The sequence below is a fragment of the Phasianus colchicus genome, chromosome 2, assembly GCF_987193195.1.
Source record: "Phasianus colchicus chromosome 2, bPhaCol1.hap1.1, whole genome shotgun sequence".
NCBI classification, from domain to species: domain Eukaryota; kingdom Metazoa; phylum Chordata; class Aves; order Galliformes; family Phasianidae; genus Phasianus; species Phasianus colchicus.
Window position 1 is genome coordinate 20,464,407 of NC_143437.1, and position 20,565 is coordinate 20,484,971.

The 20,565-nt window shown below is 38.2% G+C and overlaps 1 protein-coding gene across 1 annotated transcript in view; it reads left to right on the forward strand.

The window, feature by feature from the left end:
• Positions 1 to 20,565, forward strand: part of USH2A (usherin) — a 389,040-nt gene that overhangs the window by 257,559 nt on the left and 110,916 nt on the right. Inside the window, exons 41-42 of the mRNA XM_031595830.2 lie at positions 4,950 to 5,578; positions 15,988 to 16,322. Of these exons, the coding sequence (XP_031451690.2) occupies positions 4,950 to 5,578; positions 15,988 to 16,322 (964 nt within the window). The remainder of the gene's footprint in view (positions 1 to 4,949; positions 5,579 to 15,987; positions 16,323 to 20,565) is intronic.

Genomic DNA, 20,565 nt, shown 5'->3' on the forward strand with positions numbered 1-20,565 from the left:
CAGAATTTCATGCATTGCATTCAGAAATAAAATGAAAATTTCTAGATATAAAAAGCAGATGACAATTAGGTTTTCTCTTTTGCTGTGGTAAGTCTTTGAACTATCTGGGAAGGAAACTGTAAAAGAATTGGTTATAGTTATCTGAACCTAGTCCTGTGGCAGTTATACCACTCTTGTAGTATAGCTCTATGGATGGTGAAATTTGAGCGACCAAAAATTGCAACTTTCGAGAAAAGATGCCTGATTTTTAAGTCTTAGAAATTACTTGCAGTCCAGTGAGTTCCATGCAGGAAGATATCTCAGTTATCTCTTTCAGAAAGCTGTGTTTTAGTCCCATGGATCAGCATAACTATCCAGTATGGTGAGCGCTCACTGAAGCACTTTCATAAGTGCTTGGCTTGCACTACTTGAGAGAGTTGAGTTGCTTATCAGGCAGCCCATATTTTTTTTCCTAGATTGTGGTTGCAAATCCATATTTTCTCTGTATTGTAAAAGGTACAGTCCAGTCCAGTGTCCAATGACAATTGTTACAATAAGTAGTGTCATACCATGAAGTAATGACTTGAGATCAATACATATCTAGAGGAAAAAGAAACAGTAAAAGGATGTTCCTACAATTTATCAAACTTACATCAACATGTATCTGCTGATGAAGCACAGAGAGTGTTATTCCTATCATATAGAGTGCTACTGTATGCTCCAGTGGCACACTCACCGTAGAGCTTTGTTTTCACGGTGGGGAGGCCTGTTCTCTCAAAGTTTCTTTTGTAGTCTGTAGAGAGAGAGAAGTTCCTCCAGGGAGCAATTTAGGACAAGAGAGTTGCAATGCTGCTTTTTGAATCACTGATTATGTTGGGTATCTGAGAAGACTAGACTCTCAATTTAGGTATGCAAATTGGGTCCATATAATTTAGGCATATAAACTAATCCATAGTTAGTTGATGTGAATATGGCCACTTGTGTTCAAGAAAGCTAGATGAAAACTGAAGCAAAAGGTAAAACATGGAAACGTCATGCATGGAAGAGAGAACCACGTGAAATACATGACAGGATGAACAACAAAAAGAGAGAACAGCTAAGTTGACGTATAAATATGGCAAATGTGATACGATGATCGTATGACAAATAGAATAATCTGCTCATACGTGCCTATAGACTAGGAATAAGAAGATTCTTCCTGGCTGTCTGGCTGGAGTACTGAAAGCAACATGCAGTTGGATTAGAAATGGGCAAAAAGTGTGAGTATTTTGGTGACAGGTCTCAATGTGTATTTTAAGGGGTTCATATAGATAAAGTCTCTGCACAAACAGCTTAATGACTTACAAATTATGTGATCTAGTGTGGTAAGATTCTTGTGTTCCCTTATGCACAGAGCTGCACAATTTGGATATTCTGTTGGATACATATGAAATATACCACACTTTGTTAATATGTATAATTTCATTGTTCGTGTTCCTGAAAAGAGTAAATGATTCAAGTGTAAAAGGCCCATAATGTCTATCGTGCTTAGTGAGAGTTTCCCAGCAAATCAGGTATTTCTCATTAGCTTTAAAGGGCAGAAGTCCAGGTACGTGTCTCAGTATATTAATGAAAGTATAGATTCCCCTGAAATATATCTAGGAGAGTAGAGCTCCTGGCTCCCCTCATCTGTACAATAAGTAAACAAATGTGTGATTCTAGATGGGGAATTTCAAAAGATTAATGATAGTTTTGTGCCTTCCTTTTAAGTAGAGTCTGAACTTTTGAAGCAGATGAGCAAAATAGCCTGCCGTAAAAGATAATTTCATTTGCCAAAATGAAAGTAGCTTCCAGTATTAATACTGTAATGAAATTATTTAAAATACAAACTAAGAATCTTAGAGAAAAATATGCCAACAAATTCCATGTTCATTAATTTCTTCTATAAACAGTTACATCCATGTAAAAAGCCTTATGATTTTATTTTCATCATTGTAAGACTGAGCTGCATAGCTGTCATACTTTGCTGTCTTCCCTCCAGTGACAACCACATTGACAACATGTTATACTCCACATTGATTTTACAGTTAAGGAGCTGATTGTGATATATAGGGATTTTAAGAATTCAGCTGAGAGGCTGACTTTTGCCTTTTATCATTCCATTAAAATTTTATAACCATCTTTTTCATGTCATTTCATCCATGAATTCTTACTTTAGAAAGTGATAGCTACTGCTGCGAGCATAACTTTTCTCATGTTCAGAGCTTTTTATTGTATTAGCAAACTATCCCAATTATAGTTAATACTCGCATTTTACATAATTGTGGAGACCCTTTCAACCGAGCAGTATCATGCTAGTTGATTTGTATATAGAAATTAGATGATTCTGCTTGCCATTTAAAAAACAGCTATACGGGATGAATGTTAGGGACCAGGATTTAATGCTTTCCCATCCAGTGGGGCCAATTAAGCATCTCTCAAATGTCTTGTTTGAACTGAGAGCTAAAAGTCTCTCTTTTAAAAGGGCAGTAGGGAATGTATGGGTAGGTATGCTAACTACCAAAATATGGGTTTTTGAAGGGGGAGGGAGGGACTAGGGGGACCCAAATTTTTGTTTGACACCTCCTCCCATACATTGCAGATTGTCCTTAAGGAATATGCCTAAACTCGGGGTAGGTGGAGTTCAATTTGAATGTTTTACCTGTAATATCAGCAACTTATTCAGTAGAAACAAAAAGACTTATCTGTTCCCTCACAACAAACTGTTCAGTTGTTGTTTTGCTTTGTTTTTTTTTTTCCTCCTGCAGAAGCTCACAATATGCTAACCAAATGTATGAAGCATAATAAGAAACTTGCTAGTTTCTAGCTCATTTTTCAATCTCCCTTCACCCTATTAAACAAGAATTTGCAGCATCTTTTATTTTCAAGGTCTTCAATTCCGAAGCAAATTTCCCTCTTTCACCCCAGCAAAATTTTTTCTTTTACAGAATACACATCTAATTCAGGCTTACATCCCCACTCCTCTGTCTTTCAGAGAATGGACCAAATTTTGTTCCAGCTTATGACCTAATTGATTTTGCCCAAGAGTACATGCAAATAGAATTGGATTGCTCTTTACAAGAGATCATCTTTTATACTTGTAAATTCAGAGATCTAAATTAATCCTAGAGTGCACAAGCATTAATATAAAACTCCGTCCTTATTATCACTGAGAGTAGAACAGGAATAGTGATATGGATGGGTTTTATGGACTTGCTTTGTGATGCATCATATAATGAAGGAAAAAAAACACTGTCCCTTTTCAAATGTAAAAGCAAAAAAAAAAAAAAAAAGAAAGAAAGAAAAAGCTTGCTGTCCCACTTTTACGTCACTGTTTCCACAGACATCAGTGCAATAATCCTGATTTACATCTCTCTGTATGTAGTAGGAGAAATGGGACTTCTGACTGCTTCAGCTGTTATTCTAAAATAAAGAAAGAACCAGTCTTTGTGCTGAATTTGTTTCCTATGGTCCCTATTTTCACTCTCTGTTTCTCTCTCTACATTAAAATTAGCAGGAAGTATTTAATTTCTGGTAAAATGAATTATTCTTCCTATTGAGATACTGCTACTTTGGGTTTGGACAGCATGCTCCTTCACTAGGAATTAAATGATAGTGTTGTTGACTGATGTGGAATTCAGCATATGTTTTGTCATGTCCTGGAGTCTTTGCAACCACTAATGAATTTTAAATTTTCAACCCTTAATATTTGAAACTTGCCTCCCTGAAGTCCCCATGCCTAATGCTATTTTAAACAATTACTAAATCCAAGTATATCTTTTTTTAAGATTTCAATAAAATGTAATGTTCACAGGAAAACCTCATAAATGTCAAAATTGCTACGGGCAGAATAGGGGGAATATAGTATTTTCTTGATCTGCTGTAGCAATTTATAGATTTCAGGACGTGGTTTATAAGAATGCTAAATGTTCTGGAATTACAGCTGTTACTGATCAGTGATTGAGCCAGATTTGTGTTATTGCACCATGTTCTTGCTTGTACCTAGAGAGCAGTAAAGCCTCAATATAATAAAAAGCACCTGCATTTTAAATGAAATTTCAATTGAAAAACTTAACAGCCCTTCAAATTGCAGAATTTAACGCAGCCCAGTAAAGCTTAAATAACACTTTGCCTCCACAGGCTGAGGGTTTTGCATTCAAGGTGACTTGATTGTGTCGCACGGTGAAATTATTTACAATTAAGGAATTTCTCTGGAGGGCTGCAGAGTATTTGCTGTTCCACAACACCTATGCAGGCATATGGTCGGTCTTTTTCAGTATTCATGGAAGCTCCTGAACCTTTATGATAATTGAATCAGTTAGAGTGCTGAGTGGAGCAAGCATAAAACCTGTTAACCTAAAGGTCAGATCTGTGCATTGTTTATTTATCAGTAGGTGAAAGAGCTAAATCGGCAGCTTCTGTCACAGTCACAGTAAAAAATCACCTATAATATTAACAGGGAGTAGATAAATTGCAAAAAATGGATTAGAATTATAAACAGAATGAAGTAAAATATTGAATATATAATGAGACATGCAGTAGGGGTTACTGAGCTGTAAAATATGCAGCTTTGTTGGCTGTGCTGTTGGTTGCAATTAGTAGCTAGTGCTCTAGAAAATATCAACGATAGCTAGAACTGCAATTCTATATTGATACTTAGCCTTACATTTTTTCCCCGTGCTAACAGCATCGATAGGACACAGTTGAGGTACGTGGTGAAAAAAGATTCAGAGAGGGAGGGCGGAGGGAAAGTATACTTACAGAGCAGCTTGCCTTTATGATGAGAGCTATGTTCATCCCTTGAATTGCCAGGCCTACGGGTTCTAAAGAGATACTGTTTAGTAGATTTGAACTTCTTTCATTATTTTGAAGACCTCTTGATGGGTACCATTTTTGACCAATAACCATAACAGACTATTAGTAATTTTTCTTTCTCTTTTTCACTGTTACAGAGCCTGGACCTCTAGATCCACCTCTGCTATTGAATGCTACATCGAGGGCAGCGAGCATCACCTGGCAGCATCCTTTAAAGCCAAATGGCATTATCACTCATTATAATATTTACCAAAATGGTGAACTGTGTGCTACAGTGACAGGAGCTAGCGCTAATTACACTGTGGAAGACTTGCATCCTTACACTGTCTATGAGTTTCAGGTAGAGGGTTGCACATATAAAGGATGTTCTCTTTCACCCAAGACCCCAGCAATCCGAACTCTTCCAGATGTACCTGAAGGCATTCCTGCTCCAGATCTGTATTCTGATACTCCAACCTCTGTGGTTATATCCTGGCAACCACCTGCTCACCCAAATGGTTTGGTGGAAAATCTTACAATAGAAAGGAGGGTAAAAGGAACCGAACAACTATCAACTGTGGTGACTCTTCCTTTCAGTCAGTCCATGAGCTATATTGACCAGAGTACTGCTCTGAGCCCTTGGCAGAAATTTGAATACAGGATACTGATGAGCACTGTTAATGGAGGCACAAACAGCAGTGCATGGTCAGAAGTTACCACTCGACCATCAAGACCTGCGGGTGTTCAGATACCAAATGCAGAAGTGCAAGGACCACGTTCAGTTAAGGTAGAGATCATTTTCATCACTTCATGTCTTTAACAGGTTTGTCCTGTAGTGACTTGTATTTAAGAGAGACATCTACTGGCTGAGCTAACATTTATTTGCTGCAGGGGTAGCTAAATAATTAGCATCTATCCTTTGGTTCAAAAGCATTACATTCCTTTCCATCTTCCCTTTTTGCTAGCCTCTTGCCATTTTACTCCAGTTCATTTTTTTCTGTATACACCTGATGTAGTTTGAATATTAAACTTGAATGCTTACCTTTAACTCCCTAATCAGATCAGAAAATAACCTACTACCTTCCCCAATATTTCAAGGCTTCATTAAAATGCTAAGAAGTAAAAAGATTTTTTATGTAATTCAGTAAGCCTAATATATAGCAATCAGATTTTGTAAAGTAGCAAAGAAGAAAAACATAGCAATATTGTTCTCCTGATTTACAATAGAATAGTCTTAGAGGGCTACCTAGGAAGTTTTCAATTATTTGCATCGTTCTGTTGGGAATGAACTCTAGAGGACAGGATAACTACCATTGTTTTGGCTTGCATACAAACTTCATTCAAGGGAAATTAGTGTAACCAAACAAGAGGGATTTTTGTAGCTTAGAAGCCTCTTTTGTGTAAATACACACATGCTTCCATGGATTCAGTCTTGTACTAATGCCAAAAGTATTGGTACAGTAGCTTGCTCAACAGAGCACAAAACAAAGGACATTTGCATAAGACTGAAGTTCATCTGTTAGATTTATTATTTTTGGTATACATTGTATTTTCAAAAGGTAAACACAGTGATGTTACCAATGCAGTCTAAGCAGTTTGAGGGTGTGAATCTGAGCAGTAAACCAATGCTGATTTTTTGCTTTGTTTGTGCATAATTTTAAGCTATGATTAAACCCACTCACTACTAGATATAAAAAAAATCTTGAGCTCTTAAACTTATGTTTTAATGTCTAAGGAATTGCTTGTTACATCCACATTAATGGCAAATGAGTTCTGTATGAGTACAGTGGTTACCGTAAGAATTAATAATGATCGACCACTAGTAATTGTGATGAATTGCCAGACTGCTTATTGGAGATCTGGGTTATATACTTCCAAGACTCTACTATCCATGTTTCTGTAAATACATCTTAACATCTACCACAATTTAAACTAAAACATATTTCATGGATTTACCAGAAGAAATAATGCTGAGTAAACAACAGCCCTAGTTCAGGGGCTTGCTTGCACATGTCCATGTTGTATTACGTGAGCTTTTACACACTGGCTTCAACTGTATTTGTGGAGAAAAAAGTCACTGCAACCTTTAATGCTTCAGTTAATGTGATAAGGACATAATAATTTTATATCTTACCCATATTTTCTTCTTTTTCCAAATGCAGTCAACACTCAATCCCAATTATAAAAGCCCACGAGTTATCAGCAGGTTTGTCATTTTTTACTGGGTATCTTCTTGAGATCAGAGGTGTGTGCTCAGCTGTAATTTTATTTTCTTTTGCTCAGTTCCAAGATTAAGGAATCTACCAATACTGTAAGTCAGTTTGATCATTTATTTCTTCTGAAACGTGAAATCAGACAGTGCAGTCTTCATTCTCTAATAATTTAATTACGATAAAACAACGCTTTGAATTTTTTTTCCTTTCTTGCCCAAGAATTTGAATGCTTTTTTTTCCTCTTCTTATCCAGTCTATCATTAACATTCAGAGCTCTTTAAAGCCCTTTAACATCATCATTGTATGACCTTCTGTACGAATTGTGGACATTCTTTGTGTCACTGCTGCTCTTGCAGTTTTGAGCTTGGTTTTCTCTGCTTGGAGTCTCGTGTTTATTTGGTTTAAGACTAATTTCTATCAATGATATTGATGTTCAAATGTTTTTATTTCCACACCTTGATTTTGCATTTCATTTTTCTTGATTAAAATATTTAGATTAAAATGTTAAAAATTAAATATGGCAGCATTTAACTGATAAAAGTGACTTAAGTATATGCTTTTCCAAATATACTGTCTTCTAATTATCTGACCTGTAGTGAAATTTCTCTTTCATGGTGTATGAACTATGCTATCCTTTGACAGTGCTGACAGAAATTCTTCCAACTTATCTGGTATTTCATTTAATTTAGTTAGTTTTATTTTTTTTAACTTGATAGTTTTCATAATTTCAGGGCAAGACGCACCCAAAAATGCCATGTGTGTCTTGGTACAAATTCTGTCAATTAAACATTACTTCTGATTTCTAAGGTTGTAAGTGTCCCATAAAAATCTTACTTATTCGGGACAGCAAGAGATTGTTTGTCTTTTATTATTTTATTATTACTGTCATTTACGATACTTTCTAAAAACCGAAATAAGGTTATAGGTGCAAGAGAGCTCATTGCAGAACATAACTGAAAAAAGTGTGGAACAACTTTGTTGCACCCACTGGTTTTCTCACCTTCTGCTTCTTGGCAGATGGAAGCAACATTCCTTGTTAGTCTTCTCATAAGTCAAATGGGTTAGTTTGCTAATGGTATGGTTCTTTCACTCTCTTAAAATGTGTGGCAAGTTCATTTCAGGGTAAGACTCTGAAAGCAGCTAGTGGACATTGCTATAGTATTGAAATTCTGTTGTATGGCGTGTGTCATTGTTCTGTTGTAGAAGAATATGAGGAATCCATTTGCTTTTTTTTTTTTTTTTGCTCTAATCTTTCTATCAAGGTAGAAGATCTGTATAGATAGCTCCCCAAGCCATTTTTGTGTCTTCATCACAGACTAACGGTACATGGGTTGCTCTATAAGTTGCCTCCTACTTTTTTTCAAAGTTACAAGAGCACAGTAAGAGGATTTTATAGTGTTTTGAAGCTGAAAATGTTCTCTATTTTTTTAAAAACCATCACCATCAGCTATGCATTTTCACCAGAAGATCAAGAGCCTGCATGCCGTTCGTGTAAACATCTGCGTGATCATCCAAAACAAGGCTTGTCTTCCATGTCCTGTCACCACTACTGAAATACACCACCACCACCTCACTGTACTCACATCACTATTGGGTCTCTCTTAGGAAGTGTCAATGAATGTCAGCGGGTGCCATTTTTCCCACATGGAGGAATTCAGCAACACACCTTTGCTTCATACACACTTCCACATCAGACTCCATTTTGTCAGACTGTTCCTCTGCTGCCATCTGTCACACAGCAACAATACATAAGGGATATTGACAGGAAAGTTCAATCTCTACTGTCGTGCCACCAACATCCGCTTCTGCTGTCATGGGCCAATATAATAGAATGGGAGACATTACTTTAAGAGCAGCCCGAGTAGTTTCCAGGCCAGAATTACTGTGATGTTTTTTGCAAGGACTATCAATTGCTGGTTGAAAAGCTTTCATGTGTGGAAGTGGGTTGGATCTGATTTGGGATTGCTTTACATTGTTGTCTTTAAACTCTGGAGTCCCAGAATGGCAGGCTTTCTCTCCTGAGTAGCCTACCATCAAATCAAATTTGTGGAGTCTGCTTGTGCTTTATAACACTCTCGTCTTATTCAGTAGCTACAATGGTGAATCTTAAGCAGAGAATGCAAAATAAGCTATCTCTTCAAGAGGGAGCCAGTATGGGAGTTTAATTACCCCTTGCCCTAGAGAGAGCTGTCCTTCCAGGTTAGCACAGAAAGTATTGGAAGGGCACTGTGGGAAAGATTAGTGAGAGACTCCTTTACCAAGCCAGGGTTGCAAATCAATAGAGGCTTTCAGTTGTCAGTGCAACCAATCCCTAAACCAGGAGTGCAAATATTTACTTATACTGAAAACAGAGAGAATTTATTAAAAGAGAGAGAGAGAAACATATTTCCATTCCTTTATTTAGTCATAGAATCAATATAAATGATTTGAGGATGTGAGGAATTCAAAGCACTCCAGGATAGTACTCACTTGAGTATACAGCTTATTTTCATAGACCAAAGCTTTCACTCTGCAAGGAGGAAAATATCATCACAGCAGGTCACTTGGCATAAACACTTTTGATGTGTATGTGCTCCTTTAACATTCTATTTTAATCAGAATGGACTGATATCTCTCAATAACATTTAACTTGCTTTCTTTTGTGCAACAGGAAGTGTAAAGCTGCCAATAATTTTTAACGTACCCATTTCTGTGACACCTGCATGATATTTTTTAATATTTGCTGAATTGATAATGTTCGTGGTAGTAGAGTATACTGCACAGTAAACTGCTTTTGTGGCTGATTAAATGCCAAAGTGAAGTGGAGGTATTCAGCAACTGCGAAAACCACTTATTTAGTATATGCCAATGCCATGAACATTATTTCTGTTACACAAGATTTGCTATACCTGAATGTACAGAAGTATCAAAGAAATTGTTTCCTTTTCTTGTGAGGGTTGCAATTGCTGTGATGCTTTAATCTGACACTTCACACTGATATGACATTCAGGAATGTAGCTAGGTTGAGTGGCTCGAGAAAGAGGCTGGTTTACAAAGTGAATAATTATTTAAAGGAGTTCTTTGTGTAGGAAAAGCATTATGTGGCTGTGTACACTGAATTAAATTAACTGCAGTTTGTAAATTCTCCAACTTTGGCCATTTAACTTTAAATAGAAAGATTTCCCTTTTGCTGCTGTAGTTTTCCCTTAAGATCTTTGGCCTAGGGAAGGCAGCTATAATCTTAATTACTGGCTCAACTGGGGACTTGCTGATGAGTATTTGCCTGTCTTGTTTTCCCTGGCTGACCAGTGCTGCCAACTAGACTGCCCATAGACAAGAAGCTGCAGCCATTTTCTATCTTTCTTTGTGTAACTTTTTAGGAGGTGGCATGAGTTGTACTTAATCATGAAGTTTCTCTTAAGACAAAGGAAAGATCTTTCTTGGTGTGCAGATAGGTGATAGGAGATTGATTTCATCCTGGGTGGTTGAAATAAGTACCTTATTGGCATATAATTCTTGTGCTATGGTATTCCTTCATTATAACGTCAGCTGCAGAAATTTCTTTCAAAATGATTAGATGCAAAATGAGAAAAACAAAAATTTGATTTCTCTCTTAATTTATGTTATGTGCATATTGTGTTGAGAAATGCAGCGTAGTAGTGATTCTATAGCACTGAACTGTCATTCTTCTTTCTAATTTCTTTTGTTCATGTTGATTTCGGATCACGTTATTAATTCTATAGTAATTACTTCTGTTTCTCAAGTATTTCCTCATGGCTCTCTGATTGAGGAAGGGTTCCAGGCTTTTATTTCCAGTGCCATTTATGTTTGTCACCCTCAGATGACAATCACTTGATTTACAGTTCACCTGCCATTTTCTTTGCGTGTAAGAAGTGGCAACAGAGACAGATAGAGTGGAAGCCTGCAGATTGAGCAGTTTGCTCTCCACAGATGTGTAAGTGATGCAGTCTGCACCCTTTCCTATTGCTACAGTAGCTATTTCTAGTAACTATTTCTCAGATTTGACCAATAAATTGGATCTTAAAGTGAGGAAACAAAATTAACAGGACCCTACATATAAATTATTATTATATAATATATATAATATATATAAATATATATTATATATATTAAATATAAATTGAATTCTGTCCTTTATTGGCTCAGAAGTTGGACAGTAAACAGCTAAATGCCTGTTGTCATTGTTGTTCTTTAAAGAGGCTGGAGCTACAAGGCCCGAGAGAGAAAGATTTCAGTTGTGTGGAATGGATGCCACTTAAACAGCTAAACAACTTATGAAATAGCTTTAGTTACAGTTTGAGTATGATTTGTGGAAAGAAAGCTGTTTCCTTTATTATTTACCTAATTCCTATGAAATTACCAACATAGATGCATGTTCTGAAGTCTCTTTTATCTCATGCTTTAATGTGTGCTGCCCTGTGAAGTTGCTTCTGATTACAGAGGGTTGGATGTTGTTGGAATTGTTGGAATAACTCCATGGTCACTGAAACTGGTGAATAACGCAAAGGTGATGCTTTAGCATTTTACCTCTGTGGTAAAGCATGATGTTGATAAGAAGACCTCTCCTCTCCTTCAGGTAGTTTTCTTAGTGTTTTGTTTCTTCATTCTCAAAATGCTTCAAGTGACAGTTGTCTAAGAATATTTTAAGAGTATGAGCAACCTGACGTCTACTCCTTGAATGTTAAAGGTGTCTAGGCCTTGAATCAAGAAGATCTAGCAGCTTTATTTGGAGGAGGAAAAAGGTTGGGATTTGTTCACTTCTATTGCAGCTTTATGCAGGTATGCCTGGTGCATTGGGGAAATTATTTAGGAGCAATCAATCCTTGTGTGAAGATTGCCTTGTAGTGCTGCTAAGGTCGGGGAGACCTTGGTTTATTTGCCACATAAGTGCTGCTTGAGCGACTTAGGATACACCAACACCCATAGGAACATCCTTAACTTACACACCAGAGGTTTTCCACATTTTAGAATTGTGATTTCTTGCACAGCTTGCTCATTTAGTACAGATCATACAGCGAGGTGAACTAATCAGGTTTTCATCTGTATATCCCCCCACCTATGAGAGAGCTAGAGAAGTTTTTGTAGCAGTAATCTGTTATTGCAAACGTGATTGTACAGTTCTTCTGTGATAGTGCTGAAGCTGGATGTAATTCATCTGCAAAGTCTATACAAGTAATTATCATTGACCTCAGTCAGGATTTGCTTTTGTGCTATGATACTGGCTTCTGATTGAAAACTGGTATAATTTCGGTGAGGTCAGATGAGACCTCATGACAAAATTAATCACCCAACTATTTCTGATTTTTTTTATTTTTCTTTTGCAAAGGACGGTGCTTCAGTGTCTAGAGTGCAGAATTGGGATAGTCTTTCTTTTCAGGTTTTCTTCTTTCTGTTATGTAACTTATTCTGGGATTTAGTCTATTCATCTGTAAAACTTAAATGATAACATTTGCGATTTGAGACTTACAGTGCGCTCTGAGACCAATGTTGAAAAGCTCTCAGTAGTGTATTTATTACTCTAAGTTTGTAGCTATTACAAGCAGTAGCAAAGAGAAATTAGAATAAAATGAAGCCAAACATGCTGATTTAAAAACAAACTGTTAAAGCCAGGCCTGCACTATTAAAATAGTTAAGTGCCAATGCCTCCCTTACCATAGCTCAGAATTAAGCTGCGGGTTTCAACTGCTGTCACAGAAAAAAATAAAAAATAAAAAATAATTAAAAAAAAAAAAAAAGACTTTCAAGGTTATAAGTGTTTAATGGGGAGAAAATGGCTAATTTCTGTCTCCTTAAATTTTGTGGTGGAGAAAATAAGGTGCTTTGATCTTTAAATGACAGCTTCCAGAGTCATTACATTGAATCAGTTAATCTCTCCCAGTAGTTACCTTATTCTCTCTTCCTCATGGGCATCCTCTTTCATGGTCTCAGTGCTGAGCTTCAAATCAATGAACAAACTGTTACTGCTTCCAACACAGCCTGTCTAGTGAGCTTTCCTGCTTTCATGCATTGCCAAGCTCTTACCTCAAACCTTGGCGCATCGGAGTGGAGAAGTGATCCAGTAGTGTCATGTGTGTTAACCAAGCTGCCTCCATCACCTTCCTTTACATCATATAGGTCAGGCAGTCCCTTGACCTTGGCCTGTCACTGTAGTGAAGAGACAACAGCTTTCCTTCCCGAAGAGAGAGAGGCTGGTTGGCAGCTGCATGTCCTGCCACTGCAAGCTGACATAGGTAACTCAAAGCACGTCAGCTGGCCAGTGTCTGTGGGTATCCTTGGTCATTCTTTTGTCTAGTTCTAAAAATGTTAAAACAATAACTACTCTTCATATCTTTGCATGATATACCCATGCACAGAAGAAAATAAGTTTCATTTCTGTGTTATGGTCCTGCTGATTGAATTATTCAGCTTGGCTTTCACTCCTCTTAAGAAAAAAAAAAAAAACAACCCTGAAAAATTTCCCAGTGTAAGCCCCGTGTAGCATATAGGTTATGTACACTATGGGACTTTTTATCTCCTAGTGCACAGCAAATACTGTGAAGGAACACCGGGTGACTTCCGTATTTCAGGCTTTAGTGGCTAGTGCAAGTCAGTGTATAAGACTTGTGAGCTGAGATTCTGGAGTTGTATCTGTTCTTCTCCCAACATTAACATAGTCATTATGTAAAGGAGTTACAATATATGACAAGTCTCGTCATATTAAGTAATTTTGTTTGGCTAAACATAAAATTTGTGTATCTAAAATGCAGTGTAAAGGAAAAAAAAATATTATAAATAAGATTTTGTATAAGGTAAGCATTCTTAGACAGTGTTTTCTTCTGAGAGGGTAATACCAGGAATGTTCCAAAGCATTTGACGTACACTTCTTCTATTAGAAGCTGCCTTGCGTTTAGCACCAAGTAAAATGGTTTTTCTTGCTGGTAATGACAAATTTTACTGTATTAGCACTCTAAAAAGAGAACTAGAATATGTTATCTTCAGTCACACTTCACCAAAGCAAAATTTCAGAACGGGTGGTATACCTCAAAAATATGTAATTGTTGCAGAAATGTGTGTTTTGCTGTGGTGTTCCATGCCTTGATGTTTTCTCTGCATTTTCAGTAGCTTCAAAAGTAAGTTCCCAAATTAAGCAACCCATGCACACTCCCCTTTTTCTGTGCTATATACAACGCATCCTGTTGGTGCGTGCAGTACGATAGCAACAAAAAGCATTGGGATTGGAGACTTCACCCAAAGATTATTGACCTGAATGCTTTCTAACTGCACTTGAAAACAAAACAAAACTGCACTTGAAAACAAATCCTGTTGCCTGCTTTAATAATCCACTCTTGTCTGCTTCTTAAACTTACAACCAGATCTCATTAACTACTTTAGAACGAGAGATCTGCTCAGTGTCTGTGAGAACAGTGCAGAACTGTGTCCTACCTTCTGTGAAATTTTGCAGTGCTGTGTTTATAGTACTTTATTTGTTTGATCATTGTTTGGGACCACAAGTAACAGAAATCTGAATGCAGCATTTGATAATTAGCCAGAGCTAAGCCTTTCCTATGTGGGCATCAATAATCTTGTTTGTGCTGTCTTTACTCAAAATCACCCTGTTTCTAATTCTCTGTTTAATTGTATTCCAGATTCTGTTATCAAAATCCTTCAGCTTTCTCTGGTACTTTGCTGCCAGGTTTCTTGCAAGTCTGACAGCCTGAGAGGTCCTTCTGTACCTAAGATATAACACTTCCTAATCCCCAGGAGTCCTTTAAAAATCACTTTTAAATCAAGCGTCTCTGTTTCCATGGCCTTCTGTAATAGTGTATGTACCATTTTAAAGATACTTCCTTCAGATATTGGAGAGAGTTATTGAAAAACATTCACCTTGAAGTACCTCGGTATCACCACTTCATTATTATATTTGTTAATTTTATTCTTCACATGTCTTCATCTTGATGTTCTCCAGATCCGCGTCCTTTCCATCATTGGATTCGAACCTTGCATATCCCATGCACAGGAGGAAAAAAGGCAGCAGTTGTTTTAGATGAGTGGGTCAATAGCAGGGAAAACAGGCACAGGAATGAGCAAAGAACTGGTGCTATACTTCCTACACTGAGAATTCTAGGGAATGAAGGACTAATCAATGCTATTATGCAAACTTTGAGTTTCTTTATAATAGTTACACATCCTCGTTGCATTGGACTGAAATCCCTTCTGTCATGATACAGTGGCAAAAAGCCTTACAAAAGTATGAAGAACATCCTTGCACTTTGTCACAGTTTATGGTACAATGATTTGGGTATGATTCCTAACTGGAATTGGTAAGAATAGTACATACATAAAATGCATTTGAAAAAATATATATATAAATCAAATCAAGACAGTAACCATAGCAGTATTCTCAGCATAATTTTTATAATTTTGAAAATGGAAAAAATGTTATTCGTCTGGTATTAGCGATGTAATTTATTACTGAAAAATGAAAAGTAAAAATAGGAAATTTCATCATATAAGAAGTATGAAAAGTCTTGGCTGTTGTAGGAGCTAATGCAATTACACATTTCTGAAAATGATGCAAATATTAAACAAGATTTGTTCTTACTCTACCAGTAATAGGCAAACATACCAAGCAGTATATCTTAAGCAAATAAATAACAGTGGTATTTATGATGGTCAGTGTATTTTTGCTAATGCATCTGAACACCTTTAGAGTGAAGTGGAGCACTCCCATCTTATTGGTCCAGCTTGATAGTAGCTTTTCAATGGCTAGTACCATCTCTGAAACCCCAGGCCAGAAACCCTCTCTGAAATTAAAGGTTAGATTTCTGACCTGAGGTACCTTTAAGAATCAGTCTCAGATACCTGAGTCATACACAAAGTCTGTCTTGACAGAGAAGTAAAAGCCCATCTTGAGTTTACGCCTGTGTCCATTTATACCGCACTACATCATTTTTTTTTCCTTCTGTGGTGAGTCATTTATTTTTCTATTTTTCTCCTCTTTCAGGTCTCATGGAAACCTCCTCTGATACAGAATGGTGAAATCCTAAACTACGAGATTCGCATGCCTGATCCACGAATCGTCATTGCTGGAAATTCTGCATCAACGTTAAGTTACTTGGTGACTAATCTTTTACCATATACAAACTACTCCATCACTGTAGTAGCTTGTTCTGGAGGCAATGGCTTACTAGGAGGCTGCACAGAGAGTTTGCCTACCAGTGTGACCACACCTTCAACAGCTCCTGAGGGCATCAGTCCCTTGTCTGTGACTCCGATCAGTGAGTCCTTTATTGCCATATCTTGGCAACCACCACTAAGGCCAAATGGTCCTCATTTGAGGTAAGCTTTTAGTTGCTGATTGGCAGTTTTCTTCTCCATAGCTATGTCTGACTCAGAAAATTTTAGGCGATGCAAACTTTATCATGCAATCTCTTCATTTATCATTCTGAAGTTCCTCTTCAGGGTTCAGGTGCTCATGAGAGGACTTACAGAAATGGAGTATGTCTGGAGGCAACTTGGGTGAACTTTGAATCACTTTGAACTTCAGAGGAGACAGAGCTATTGAGAGCACATGTGGCATCCATGCTGTGGAATTTACTTTTCAGAATGCTTTCAGAAATCCTCTGGGTCTTTCAAATCAGCACTGTCTGAAAAGGCAGAAAGAGCATGCATGGGATCTTTGCAAAGCCATATAACTGTTTTGGTCTGTAGGATCAGCTAGTTGTTGATAGTGAGTTCAGGCAATGTTTCACTGATAAGATGTCAAGAAAAACATGAGATCTCTGTGAACATATGTGGGCTATTCGTTGCAAAGACAAAGGTGGAATGATGACACAAAATAAGCTTCAGAACTAAACTTATTAATCAAGTTGTGAATGAAAGAGTAAGAAAAAGAGAAGTTAAAGTGATACAGGGTTCTAATCAGAGATGAAAATGGTTACTGTAAGGAAGTGTTAGCTATAAAAACGTGGATTTTTCCACAGGAACTAAAATAAGGCTTTTCCTCTGAGATTTTTCTGCAACCATGGAAAGGGGATCTTTACTTGATTCTGTGATTACTCTGTGCGTATTGCATGTGTGTATTAAGGAAAGAAAAAAAAAAACAAGGATTTGAGTGCATGAAGATTTAGAAAGTGAAATATACCTTTGCACATAATTTTAAAAAGTCAAATCTTTCTGTCTGGTGCTTTAAGGTTTTGCAAAATACTGTCTGTAAACTTATACCTCCATAAGCCATCTGTAGCTCTCTTCTAGATGCATTGATGGGTTCAATAATTATCGTGTAATGTTGTTTCAGTTGCCTACATTATTATACCACAGTAGCTTGACTTTTTCTTCAGGCTTAATTAGAGCACACTACAACTGAAAAGCAGCCTGTTATTCTGGATTTAGCAACATGACCATTTTACCATAGATTATTGAAGTAATTCAACACAACCTACATCTGCAGATTTCATTTCCTTCATGGTGTGCCTGCCATGCTGTCCTCAACAAGAACCACCACTGGAGCAGCTGCTCTGTACAGCATGATGGAGCAATAAGTCTGCAGCAAACAGAGCAGCAGCAGCAGCTGCCAGTGGAGGTGATTTGCACATGATCATAATCCAGTGTTCAGAAAAATTCTAAAATTTTTTGTAGCTTGTCTATGAATTATATTAGACAGATTATGCCAAGACTGTTCCTAATAAAACTGTAATAGTCTGTCTTTGGATTATGTTGGCATTGATAAACCACTGATGTGAGAGTTGTACTTGGGGCATAAAATCACGTGAATATTTTTATGAAGTTGCAATTAAATTAGTTTTTGTTATTTGATTTCCATAGTTATGTTCCCAGTTCCAGTAATGATAGTGTGGTTTCACATTGCTATGGTCAATATTACAATGCTTGCTTGTCTCTGTTGAGGATTATTTCCCCAAACCAATGAAGAAAGTTAGCTGGAACTCATATGTATGGCCTTGCTTCCACGGTGTAGAGGTTTCAACTCCTAAGAATCTGAGCTTATCAGCTGATTTCTGCATTTGAAGTAACACAAAATCATTGTATGCAGTATCCATTATATACCTGCTTAATTCAGGGCCTCAAATCTGGAATGATCTTAACATTGAGGCCCTGGAGCATGTTCAGAGAAGGGCAACAAAGCTGGTGAGGGGTCTGGAGCACAGGCCTTATGAGGAGCGGCTGAGGGAGCTGGGATTGTTCAGTCTGGAGAAGAGGAGGCTCAGGGGAGACCTTATTGCTCTCTATAACTACCTGAAGGGAGGTTGTAGCGAGCTGGGGGTCGGCCTCTTCTCTCGTGTAACTGGTGATAGGACTAGAGGGAATGGTTTCAAGCTTCGCCAGGGAAGATTCAGGCTGGATATTAGGAAATACTACTTCTCTGAAAGGGTGGTCAGGCACTGGAATGGGCTGCCCAGGGAGGTGGTGGAGTCACCGACCCTGGAGGTGTTCAAAGAACGTTTGGATGTTGTGCTGAGGGATATGGTTTAATGAGAACCATTGGTGACAGGTGGATGGTTGGACTGGATGATCTTATAGGTCTTTTCCAACCTTAGTGATTCTGTGATTCTGTGATTCTGTGATCAAAAAAATAAAGTCAAATTGCACATGAAGCCAGCAGTCAGAAAGATTACTGTGATGGGATGTTGAACTTCACAGAATCACAGAATGGCCAAGGTTGGAAGGGACCTCAAGGATCATGAATCTCCAACCCCCTGCTACATGCAGGGCCACCAACATCCCCATTTAATGCTAGACCAGGCTGCCCAGGGCCCCATCCAATCTGGCCTTGAACACCTCCAGCGACGGGGCATCCGCAACCTCTCTGGGCAGCCTGTTCCGGCACCTCACCACTCTCTCTGTAAAGAACTTCCCCCTGACGTCCAACCTAAATCTCCCCTCCCTCAACTTAAAACCATTTCCTCTCATCCTACAGTATCTACCCTTTCAAGAGTTGATTCCCCTCCCCTCTGTAGGCTCCCTTTACGTATTGAAATGCTGCAATGAGGTCACCCCTCAGCCTTCTTTTCTCCAGGCTGAACAAGCCCAGCTTCCTCCTTCCCCTCCTTCCCCTATGAAGACAGGCTGAGGGAGCCTGATCATCTTCATGGCCCTCTCTCCAACAGGGAGCTATCTTTTTTGTACTCAGGGCTCCACACTTGGACGTAGAACTCCAGATGGGGCCTCACAAGAGCAGAATAGAGGGAAACAATCACCTCCCTGTCCCTGCTGACCACCCCTCTTTTGATGGAAAGCAGGATACTATTCACCTTCTGAGCCGCAAGGGCACACTGCTGCCTCATATTAAGTTTTTCATCTATCAAGCAGGGCTGCTCTCAAGGGCCGCTCCTTCCAGTCTGTATGGATGCTTGGGATTCCTCCGGCCCAAGTGCTAAACTCTACATTTTGCTGTGTTGAACCTCATCCGGTTCACCCGGGCCCACCTTTCTAGCCACTCGAGGTCCCTCTGAATGGCATCCCTTTTTTCAACCGTGTTGACCGCACCATTCAGCTTGGTGTGGTCAGCAAACTTGCTGAGGGTGCACTTGATTCTGTCATCGATGTCATTGATAAAGATGTTAAAGAGCACCGGTCCCAAGACAGACCCCTGGGGGATGCCGCTCATTACCAGCCTCCACCTGGACATAGAGCCATTGGTGACCGCCCTCTGTCTGCGGCCTTTCAACCAGTTTCTTGTCCTTCGAGTGGTCCACCCATCAAACCCACATCCCTCCAATTTGGAGATAAGGATGTGGTGGGGGACCATGTCAAAGGCCTTGCTCAAGTCCAGGTAAATGACATCGGTCGCCTTTCCCTTATTCAACTTTTCCAGTGCGGAATGCTTGTACATCAAAGGAAATCTTTTCAAAAATAAGTGCTTAAGGGAAAAGTCTTCAAGATTTTTCTGGTGGCATGCAACAAGAGAACAAGGAACAATGGGCACAAACTGGAATATAGGAAGTTCCATGTGAACACAAGAACTTTACTATGAGAGTGAAAGAGCATGGGAACAGGCTGTCCAGAGAGGTTGTGGAGCCTCCTTCTCTGGAGATACTCAAAACCCACTTGGATGCTTTCTTGCTCAACCTACTATATGGAATTGCTTTTGCAGGTAGTTGGACTCAATGATCTCCAGAAATCCCTTCCAACCCCTACAATTCTGTACTGGAATTAGAAAGAACTACGTTTCCAGCTGTACTGAGGGTACAAAGCAATTCAGAATTTAGAATTCTGCCAATTTAAGTGACTAGATAGACATATGTAACTATGTTTTGATAAAAACTGCAGCTCACCATCAAAAGCAATTCCACAGTGGTAGAAGATAGAATAAATAGAAGGAAGGTAGAAGGAAGATAAATCTCTGGTGACTTACAAAGAAACAATACCAAAAAACTGAAATGAAAGTCCTATTAAAATTGTTCTGTGAAATGTAATAAAGAATAATAATCCTACAGGATTTTGAACAAATCTATATAAATTTGTTTCCTTTAGAATATAGCTTTCTGTGTAATCCCTAGAATGATTACAAAATGCAACATATAGTTTGTATAGACATGAAGTGATTTAATCTTTGTTAAATTCC